Raw genomic sequence first — 11,058 nt, 5'->3', positions numbered from 1 at the left:
AAATTTATTCAGACACCTTCAACATTTCTCACATTATCACAGTTTATTCGCTATAGTTTAGAAAATGGTAATAAAATATGACAAGAACTCAGAGTTAAACTCTGTCAGAACAAATTAATCTTGATAATGTCAGATAACTTAAGTTGAAAGCTGTCAGCTGTTAAATTTAAGTAAACAATTAGATAATACCAATTCAGGTCACCCAATTACCAAGCAATGCTTAATTTTGTTCAGTCTGTGGTGTAAAAAGGTCGCATTAGCAATTACAGAAAAAACACTTAAGCAAAACATGAGGTCAAAGTGTCTGAATAAATTTTGGTCCCAAATTTTTTATCAATTTCACTTGTAGTCCACTTTATGAAGAATTTTTGGGTATAATGTGTCACAGTTTACTTTATTTTGGTATCCTCACTTACATAAATGAACTATAGTGTCCTGCACCCTCTAGTAAAAAAATATAAAAAATTATATCTGGTGTCTGAATCATTTTTAGTTTGACTGTATGTATGTGTGTTATTTTCTTTGAAAAAAAGCAAAAATGGTGATATATACATATATACACTACCTCACTCATTTTTGTTTGGTTAGTTGAAAATAACCCAGAATATTCCTTTTAATATCAACTTTCTAAACGGTGCTTCATATCATAAAATATTAAATCAAATCTTACATCATTCCAGGATGGGTCACTGGAAGACGGAGGAGGAGGGATGATGCCCAGGGACGACACATTGAAGCCGATGGACTGACTCAGATTGCCGGAGACAGCAGCGCGACCCAGATCATCAGCAATGTTCTTCAGGACCTCAAACTGTTGGTCTTCTTCTGCAGACGGTATAGAAATATACAATTTCAGACATTGTATTGTGACTAAACACTGCATTTATCATTTATTTTTAACACACTATAGATGCCGGGTCTAACCAGTGCTGTTGCTGGTGGAATTCTGGACAGGAGGCTCCCTGATCTCCACCTCCACTGTCAGTCCTGTTGAGCGCCGCCTTCTTGCATTAGTTCCCTCACGGACGATTTTGGTGATTCGAATCTTGTTTGGGGGTATTTTCAGGAATGCAGCCAGATTGTTGACCAGATTTTCCCCGAAGAACTCCTCCTCAGTCATGGCCGGGAGGTTGAAGGCCAGGAACAGAACTGGAGAGGTGCGGATTTGGACCGGCTCTGAGCCACGAAGAAGTATGTTCATCATTTTGTAGTCTTGGTCAAAAAAGTTGGAGCCATGACTGGAGTTGAAACCCGGAACATATTGACCTGAGGAGCGTAGAGAGGATTTAAAATAGGTTTTGGTCTTCTAGCCTGCAGGGGGAGCTGTTTAACATGAATAATCACGCTGTACTCTACCTGTAGAAGTTGGCTCACACAGCGTGTAGTCCGTTTTGTCTGTATTCCACTGAGCATTTGTTGGACCAATCAAATTATTGTTAACATACACATCCAGCCGCTGAGGGTTTGAGTAAAATATAGCCACCCTGACAGCCTGAGGACAACAGAAGATTAGTGTAGAATACAGTGCTTTAGTATACTGAATAAATTCAATAAAGTGTCTATTGTAATATTGTATAATCTAAAAAAAAAAAAAGAGAGAAACATACAATAATTGCAGATAATCTTATATATATTTAGTAATTATATATTATATTTTTTATATTTTATTTTTGTATAAATAAAATATATAACTAAATACTGAGCAAAGGGTCTGAATACTTAGGACCATGTGATATTTCAGTTTTTCTTTTTTAATAAATCTGCAAAAATGTCAACGATTCTGTGTTTTTCTGTCAATATGGGGTGCTGTGTGTACATTAATGAGGAAAAAAAATTAACTTAAATGATTTTAGCAAATGGCTGCAATATAACAAAGAGTGAAAAATTTAAGGGGGTCTGAATACTTTCCGTACCCACTGTATATATCAATCAACTTTTCCATATATATATGACAAAACTAGAAATAACACAATGTAAATAAAACAATTTTAATAACAATGTAGATAAGAAATTCTTAAAAGAAACAAGACTAAATGTAAACAAAATGTCAATTTAATAACAATACACATGAGAAATTATAAATAAGAAAAAAAAATTTAAGTTTTTTTTCTTACTATGCCTTTTATTGTTTTCAATTTTGTGTGACCTGTAAATGCTGTGTGTTTTATAATCCATCTTACTGACTAACCTCTGTAGGTCCAGCATTTAGCAGCATAAGTCTCAGCTTCTGTGGTGTTGTGCTGGTGAAATAGATGTCAAAGGATTTATTGGTGGCAACAATGGCGTGGAATAGAGATACTCGCTTCTGACACGTGTAGCCGGCGCACCAGCCGTGGTCTTGTGGGCCTGTGACAAGATATTCACAGTAAGTTTATAAAAATCATTAATACACACCTTTTTCTGCTTGCGGTAGATGTTAAATTAGCAGTACGAGGGGAGTTATGAGTCATACCATTTATCAAATCCACATATTTGTCCCCCAGGATGGCTACAGGTGAAAGACGCCTGGTTTCTGTGTCTGCATCCAGACTTTCTATGACCAGCATTCTGTAGTTGAGCCCAAAACACTTGTAGCTCTGCCAGGTGCTCATGTACGTACAAGTGTTTCTGATCACACCTGCACAGGGAAACAAGCAACGTCAATGCTAGAAGCAACTCCATCATTCTAAGCACTCTCTCTTAGAGCAGCGTAAATAATCAATTGTCCTCAGATGTACCTTTGTAAGGAGCGATTTGAATCACAGGTATCCGGCTGCCATTGAGATAGGTGAGCATGACTTTGGGGATGCGGTAATCGCCCAGTCCGTGCCGGGGATCCCCGTCCCACTCGTACTCAGACTGGGGCACCACTGCTCCCACGGCACCCAGGAAACTGCCATCCAGATCCTTCAAAATAGTCTTCTTCTTAGCATCACAGTCCATGTCCACACAGTCCGCAGGGTTCACCTTGCTGATATAAAAGTGAAAGAAAGAAATCGGCCACTTTTATCTTAAAGCAATGTTATGTGCACATTTTAAGTTAAACTGTAAGTCTTTAATATTTTGGTAAAATATCATGCCGCCTTAATGATTTTTCGTCATCCCAGGACCCAATCAGTTTAATAAAGCATTATACACAGCAAATCGTCATATTAGAATGATTTCTGAAGGATCATGTGACACCGAAGACATGGAGTTATGGCTTCTGAAAATTCAGCTTTGCCATCACAGGAATAAATAACATTTTAAAATATATTAAAATAGAAAAAATGACTTTTTTCATTGTAATATTTCTAGTGCTGTCATACGATTAATCGCATCCAAAATAAAAGTTTTTGTTTCCATAATATATGTGTGTGTTCTGTGTATATTTATTATGTATATATAAAGACACACACATACAGTATATATTTTGAAAATATTTACATGTATTTACATTGCATTTACATGTATTGTATAAATATATTTAATATATAAACAGCATATTTTTCTGAAATATATACATGCATGTGTGTGTATTTATATATACACATAATAAATATACACAGTACACACATGTTATGGAAACAAACACTTTTATTTTGGATGCGATTAATCGCGTTTAATCGTTTGACAGCACTAAATATTTCATAATATTACTGTTTTTATTGTATTTTTGATCAAACAAATGCAATCTTGGTGAGCATAAAACACTTCTTTCAAAAACATTAAATAAAAAAAAATGTATTATTCCAAAATTTTGACAGCTAACATATAGAATATATTATATTAGAATATTATAAAATAATATAAATAATAATATATAGATTAATGATCACAAATTTCATTATTTTGGGGACAATTTTTATATTCATGGTGACATGATGTTGCATTAAGGGTACAATGAGCAATTCTGAGTTAGAGAAAACCTATTGCGCACTGGTAGTTATGTTCAGTTTACCCCAGATCAGGCCGATGAATGAATGCTAGAGAGTCCTCTGTGCTGTTTATCTTGGAAATCCTCTCAACACTGATTGGATGTTGTAGATCCTCATTTCCCGGGTTGGTCATGAACATGTAATTTCTCTCTGTTGAGCACACACTCTTGAACCCAACAAAAGTTGTGTCTGGAGTCAGAAAGAGAAAACGGTAATTACTTTTTATAGGAGATCTTCGTCGACTGTAGAAGGTTTTAAACTGGAGATTCATTCACATTTCGAGACTCACCAGAGACCATCATTATACCAGCTATGGCGTTATAGCTCATCAGTCCAGTGAGAGGTTTTTGTGGTCCATTGTTATGGTTCGATTCAAATGTCGGCCAGCAAATTCCAGACCTGCCACCTGTTGAACATACAAATGCAGTTAGAATTAGTTCAGAAAATGGATCAGTTATATTAAATTTATTCAGTAGTGAATGGATGATTCTATAATATGTATTGTACCATTAGGAGGACGTGGGGCCTTGTGACTTCTGCTGAGTGCAACGTACGTCATAGTTGTGGATAGACTGTCAAAACAGTTGAAGTTGGGGCTACTGCCTACAATCAGGGCACCCTGGAGTGATGTTTAAAAAATATATATTACTAAAAGAATGTTTTCTTAGTTTTGACCGAAGAGACATATAGTGCTTCCTCACCTGTACACGGACTGTTTTGTCAGAGTATGCGTGGCTGAGCGAGGAAGGACTGTAGATTAGAGACATGATTCCCATTCCGTTATCTATCAGGCTTACATTGGAAATTAAAACATTCATGGATACCTAGAGGTGAGGAGAGAACATTACTTAAAAACAATAATCACCAGACCAGCATACTGCATTTGTATAACTAGCAATTATGGTAGGAAGTTTGTGGATCATTTATCATACTTGGACATAAATGCCAAAATCAAAGCTTCTCCAGACAGTGAATCCCTGGATTTGAGAGCAACCAGGAAGTCCATCTTTATTCATGTAGAGTCCATACAGACCACCGTGTGCCTCATTCTGACTCCACTGTGCCACTGAATTTGGAGATCCTTTTGACATTGTTGAAATAATTGAATCAGTAAATACTGAACGTGAAAGGTTCATATTAGTGATGCACAAGATATTGGTATTGGTATGATATTCAGTCAATGTTAAACGTTTTGCTTACGCAATTATATCTGCTAATAGAGTATATGTAATTGTGCATGCTTTTTCCATCATTTCATACTATACATACTATATCTAGACTAACACACTATCTAATACAGTAATAACACTTAAATGTAATCTGTCAAAATTATTTTTTCATGCTATACATTACAATTGTGATGTAGCAATTAAAACAATTTTAGTTTTAAGTGTTTTATTTTTTATTTAGACAAAATAGTATAGAATTTAAATATTAGTATTTAAGCCTTGGAATTAACACCGTAGAATGAACACTGTCTCTGTCTATCAAAGTATTAAATTAATTTCCTCTTTTAAAACAAAGTTTTATATACCTGGACATGATTCTCCATCAATTCGGTATCCCACTCGTTCATAGCCAGCAACAATATTCCCTTGAAGAATCACATTGGTTGCCTCACTCACCTAGAAAATGAACAATAATGCATCAGTTCTTTATCTGGTATTTACTGATGATTATATGGCAAATAGGTTTCTCTCTATTGTCACTAACAAAAAAGTACTGTTGCGTTTTAGACATATACCATGATAATGCTATGTTTTTTGGACATGTACCATGGTATTCTTGAATCACCATCTAAATAATATGGTAAATGTATATGTAATCATTCTGTATTGTTATATAACAAAGTACCATGGTATTACCATCTGATCACAGTACTTTTCTGTAAAGGGTACCTCAATGGCTGCATTCCATTCAAAGTTGAATTCCTCCGCTCTGCCGTTATACGATCCAGACCACAGTGTCATTGTAACCAAGTTCCTCCGGACCACATTTCTGTCACCCCAGACTCTGATTCCTGGAAAATTTGAATAGAAATTGCAGAACAGAATAGTCATAATGCTAAATTATATCACCCCGCTGCATAGCGATTACAATTTGTTTAATAGTATTTTCATTTTGTGTTAACATTGAACAGTGAAGCTACCACTGAATCTGTACCTTCTCCAACCGTGTGATGGATCACGTTGTCTTCAATACTCAGTCCATCTGTCCCGAAAACACCAATAGCAGGAGCAAAGCCGTTGTGGAAAGCACATCCCTTGATGTAAGATTCACCAACCACCTAAAAATATAGTGACAACAAGTAATTGACAGGAATATGTGTGAATGTGATAAAGAATGGGCATGTACTGATTAAGACTTTCTCTCACCCCTCCTAAGTTATAAAACAGCAGAGAGTATCGTGGGTCTGACAGGTCGTTCCATCCCTCCTGCCCGGTGTGGTAGAACTGAACATTTCTGATCTGGGCTTTTCCTGTGATGTAAGTATCATCAGCAGTTTTTGTTACTTACAATGTGCAAATACAGAAATATTATATTAACATGAACTTCTTTAAAAATAATTGCTCAGAAGATTTTTTCTTATTTAAAACAACAAAACATTTTTTTTTTCTTCCAGGTGAATGGGCCTTATGGTTTTGTGTAGCCTATAATTTGTCCTGATTGTATTTAAAGAATGAGGCCCAACATGAGAATTTTATAAAGTTTATACCTCTGAAATCGATTCCTCCACTGAAGAAGGTTCCCACCAGAACTCTGGCTCCATAAGACTGTGTGTTCATTTCTGGATACTCCTGACCGATGATCTTGATGTTCCTGGTCAGTAAAGCCACATTGCCTGCAAGCTGATAACTTCTTGAAGTACCTGGCACACTGTAGCTCTCCCCTATATGACCAGATACATTTAATATTAAATCTAATGCATTTATTTAATACAATTATTTAATTATATACTACCATTCAAAACTTTGGGGTCAATGAGATCTTTTTAAAATTAAATTAATACTTTTACTCAGCAAGGATGCATTAAATTCATAATAAATTGACAGTAAAAACATACAATTTTACAAAATGTTTTTATTTGAATTAAACGTTGTTTCTTTAAACTTTATTGAAGAAAGAATCCTGAAAAAAGTGTAACAGCACAACTGTTTTCAACATTGATGATAAGAAATCAGCATCTTAGAATGATTTCTGAAGGAAATTTTTATCATGACAGAAATATATAACATTTAAAAAATATATTAAAATGGAAAACCAGTATTTTAAATTGTAATGATATTTCACACTGTTTTACTGTGTTTCTGATTAAATAAATGCAGCCTTGGTGAGCATAAGACTAAAATGTAAAATGTAAAAATATCTAACCAACCCTAGCTTCTGAACAATATTTAACAGCTTATCAATACAGCACAATGTCTATTATTGCTATAATGGATCTAGGGGGACCAACCAATGTGTGTGTATGATAAAGGCAGGTCCAGAGTCAGTGTGCGGCCATAATCTGTGACCGCAGTGATGGTGCGGATTTCTGTCTGCCAAGGGTCATAGCTGGTGGTGGACAGCAGAATCTTATCCCCAACCTGAAGGTAATAAAAGAGTGTTTTTATTCAGACAAAGAGGATTCGGAGCACAAACAGAGCTTGGAATCTAAATGGCATCTGCAAATCACACAAGCAGGTTCAATAGTTTTCTAAATCTCTCTGTTCTGTTTTTTTTTTTTTTATCATTTTTAAAAAGCTTCTGACCTTCCAGTCCACAGATTCCTGTAGTGAGATAGTGCTGTTTCCTGCTTGGGACGTGCTAGCAAGCTTAGTGTGATACACATTGTGTGGCATGCCATACAGGTCAAGAGATCCAAACACACCTAAAAGACAAGGTTTCTACTGAAATCAACACTTTTAAATTGGCAGACGATTAATAGGAACATTTCTAATGCAAATATGTTCTATAATGATATCCATCTTTTATTTATGTTCATTTACCCAGAACTTTGGACCCTTGGTTTAGTCCAGATGGCAATAGCCAGTCTGGTGTGGAATGGCTTCCTCTCAGTATGATCTGTAGTTGACCTCTGAAGGGTTCATCAGGCCAGCCAGCAATCAGACGTCCACCCTGATTTAGTAAACGTGTACAGAGACAGTTGAACAGAATTAATTAAATGAGTACACATGAAGAGTCTGGTTCTACTTGGTGTAATGATCCTAAAATGTCTATGCCAATTTGAATGTAGTTATGTACTTACTTGAATGGAGATATATGTGGCATTCAAAACAATGTTGTTGTATTGAGATACACTGCCGGAGGTGGTGCCATTGTTTGTGTCTGGAATCTCCAGAACTCCAACTATTTTCAGCTTGTTCAGGGAGGGCACAACAACATCCACAACCATCCAAATGCCTTTGAGACAGAATTAGATATTTTGATTTTTTTGGCCACTATAGGATTTCATGAAAGTGACATACCATATTGTTGAATAGCTTTTCCTTTCTGTCTTTGCTTGGGATTTACCAGCTGGAATATTCACATCAGAGCCATCTTGTGGCACATTGAAGTTGTTCACTGAGCTTGACCTCCAAAATGATGTATTTGACCAGAGACTAAACCAACAGGATATGTTTTATTAGCAAAGTAAACAGATACAATACATTAGTATTATTATTACTGATGTGTGTGGTAACATACACATAGTTTGCAGGTCTGCGGCCAGTTGTGTTGGATGTATTGGCTACAGAACCAGGGAAAGGTTGGATACAGTTGGGATAGTAACACTGATACACTCTGAAGTCTAGCGATCTGTCTACAACCGAACGGTCCACACTGTTCCTCTTCCTCCGGCTAACAACACGGTCTCTTCCAGACACTGTAGACACAAAATTCAAAATCTTTCATTCTTTGTACAGGACTACTACTGAAACAAATAGAATAAGATAGGATAGAAAGATAGCATAGATGTCTTGGGTGAAGAGATGAGAAGTTTTACCCATGTAATAGAGGCCTTTGGATGTCCGGTTGAAGTACCAATCCCCATTTACATTCGCAGTGGGATTCAAGGGCTGGGAGGAGCCATTCCTGTCATCTATGATGCGGAACCGGTCAGGTGTCTGGGTCAGGTTGTGGTTGATAATTACATAATGTTCTGGCTGTCATTAAGAAAGAGACAAATTAACATGTTATATATTGCACAAATTGTAAATTTAGCATTCAAGTCTTTTGGAGTCATACAATAAGTCTGGGGTTTACAAACTGAGGAAAGTAAATGTAAACTTGAAATATCAAAATCATTTTAAAAATGTAATATTATAACAATATAAACTGCAATCATTTTTAACATGCTTCATTGGAACAATATTCTGAAAATCGAATTTAAAGGAAAATGTTTCTCTTCAGGTGTATAACTCTAACATGACATAGTGGGTAGAAAATATAGATATTTTAATCATTTGCATTGGCTTCAGTACAGTGATGACATAAAAGCTAATTAATGTTACAAACAACATGCTATCCATAAAAATGTCAATTATATATTAGAAAAATAAAGTCTTTACACAGGTACATCAAAATATAGAGCATATTCTTTTTAATCCCAGGCATCAAAAAGTTTGAAAATGGAGTATGGAGTCCTTTTTGAAGTGTGACATGATCATTATGAACTGTTGTTGCATGACAACAGCTGTAAAGACTTTTTTTAAAAACTCTCTTTTTGTGTTACAAACATTTTAAGGGTATTTAACTTTTCCTTTAAATGTACATTAGGATTATTGTGTAGTGTGCATACTTTACCCGAAAGCCGTAGACCATTCCATTGTACGAGATGTTGGTGATTTGGGAAGCACCATCAAAGTACCAGTTGTATGTTTGGCCTGTGGGCACCATTGCCATCCAGCCAAATGTGTGGGTCACCAGTTTTTTAAGGAAAGGAAGCACACATGTCCCTAAAGAGATATATGACATTGAGATGAACTGTGCCAACCAAGATGTTTTTCTAAACATCACAGCCCACTTCAACTTAAATAATGTTCCCTCAATGTTAGTGTACAAAATCTTTAGTTATTTTCAGTTTAGAATCATTTTAGAGGGCCAGTTCCTAACAGTCTAGAACGCATTTTTGCATTCCACTGCTCTGCTCTTCCATTGTTTTTCCATGTAAACATGCACTAGATGGATGTTTTGGTCACTCAAGTTAAAAGTAGTTGAACTATTAAAAAACATACTTTAGACTTTTTCATTCCCCTGCCCTGTGCTAAAACGTGTTATACGTGAACGGCCCAAAGAACCCTTCTTTCTGGAAACCAAAGAATGTAGCCGGGAAAGTATGCAGTAAAAGTGAGTTGTATAACAAATTCATACACATTTTTTCATAGCTCAATCGCCCAGTTTATTTCATCATCATACCATATGAGTTGGTTAGAATGACATCTTTAGACTGAAGTGAAGGCGGTGAGGGATTGACGACGACCATGCGGTGGAAGTTAACAGTGTTGTCACATACTGCAGCAGGAACGCCAACACTCCACTCTGTTCCTGGGAAGCAGCGTCTTGGGTCGAGCAAGTCATTCCTTGGTACTACCTTGTAGCTAACATTGCCTTTTCAGAAATATAAAATATTTATATTCAGTCATTTATTTTTTTATGTTACCAATGCTTTTTTGAGGTTGTCTGTACCATGCTAATAAAGCTATGTAAATCTTCAATCCATTAACATTTTTTCTCAAATTATGTATCTAAATACTGTAATATCTAATGCTTCTCTACCTGTTAGTGACCCATCAGTATCTACCAGTGCCACCTCATGCTCCCATCTGAACCAGGCCTTGTTGGGCGACTGATAGTACTGGATCCCACTGAATCTTGCACTCCAGCCTCCACAGCGGAGCATGCAGGTTCCAACTATTTCTGCCACCCCGACTGCAGCACACGACGGACGGTCGAAGTTCACAAACTTGGTGTTGATGACACTCATCCCATCATCCAGAGGCAGGACAACACCACGAGCGGTACAGTAGTTGCTCCCCAGTCCCAGCTCATCCACGTGGCCCACCATGGTGCTATTGACCACGGCTGCCCCTCCATCCAATCCCCATCCGCTGACGAACTGCCGGATGATCCTCTTGGCCTCCACTCCTGCCTTCTCGTTATTGACCATCAGGAACTCGCT

At 36.6% G+C, this 11,058-nt stretch overlaps 1 protein-coding gene and 1 long non-coding RNA gene across 2 annotated transcripts in view; one reads left to right on the top strand and one right to left on the bottom strand.

The window, feature by feature from the left end:
- Positions 1-11,058, bottom strand: part of pkhd1l1.1 (PKHD1 like 1, tandem duplicate 1) — a 38,642-nt gene that overhangs the window by 1,081 nt on the left and 26,503 nt on the right. Inside the window, exons 50-75 of the mRNA XM_016497775.1 lie at positions 10,656-11,058; positions 10,296-10,487; positions 9,684-9,835; positions 8,884-9,043; positions 8,586-8,763; positions 8,412-8,500; positions 8,146-8,300; positions 7,886-8,015; positions 7,649-7,767; positions 7,354-7,483; positions 6,613-6,786; positions 6,272-6,375; positions 6,060-6,183; positions 5,795-5,916; positions 5,431-5,521; positions 4,829-4,977; positions 4,598-4,720; positions 4,404-4,515; positions 4,186-4,302; positions 3,920-4,085; positions 2,718-2,950; positions 2,453-2,617; positions 2,189-2,346; positions 1,357-1,492; positions 925-1,266; positions 671-825 (exon numbers count right to left, since the gene is read on the bottom strand). The exon at positions 10,656-11,058 is cut by the window's right edge and continues 10 nt beyond it. Coding sequence (XP_016353261.1) covers positions 671-825; positions 925-1,266; positions 1,357-1,492; positions 2,189-2,346; positions 2,453-2,617; positions 2,718-2,950; positions 3,920-4,085; positions 4,186-4,302; positions 4,404-4,515; positions 4,598-4,720; positions 4,829-4,977; positions 5,431-5,521; positions 5,795-5,916; positions 6,060-6,183; positions 6,272-6,375; positions 6,613-6,786; positions 7,354-7,483; positions 7,649-7,767; positions 7,886-8,015; positions 8,146-8,300; positions 8,412-8,500; positions 8,586-8,763; positions 8,884-9,043; positions 9,684-9,835; positions 10,296-10,487; positions 10,656-11,058 — 4,179 coding nt within the window. The remainder of the gene's footprint in view (positions 1-670; positions 826-924; positions 1,267-1,356; positions 1,493-2,188; positions 2,347-2,452; positions 2,618-2,717; positions 2,951-3,919; positions 4,086-4,185; positions 4,303-4,403; positions 4,516-4,597; positions 4,721-4,828; positions 4,978-5,430; positions 5,522-5,794; positions 5,917-6,059; positions 6,184-6,271; positions 6,376-6,612; positions 6,787-7,353; positions 7,484-7,648; positions 7,768-7,885; positions 8,016-8,145; positions 8,301-8,411; positions 8,501-8,585; positions 8,764-8,883; positions 9,044-9,683; positions 9,836-10,295; positions 10,488-10,655) is intronic.
- On the top strand, positions 2,313-6,059 carry LOC107697134 (uncharacterized). Its single transcript, XR_001635161.1, has 3 exons — positions 2,313-2,365; positions 2,484-2,591; positions 6,037-6,059. It is a non-coding gene; the product is annotated as an uncharacterized LOC107697134 (long non-coding RNA).

This window comes from Sinocyclocheilus anshuiensis, unplaced genomic scaffold (genome assembly GCF_001515605.1).
Source record: "Sinocyclocheilus anshuiensis isolate Anshui unplaced genomic scaffold, SAMN03320099.WGS_v1.1 scaffold1038, whole genome shotgun sequence".
Taxonomy (NCBI): Eukaryota; Metazoa; Chordata; class Actinopteri; order Cypriniformes; family Cyprinidae; genus Sinocyclocheilus; species Sinocyclocheilus anshuiensis.
Note: the sequence above shows the minus strand (reverse complement) of the source record. Positions and strands in the feature narration are given on the sequence as shown.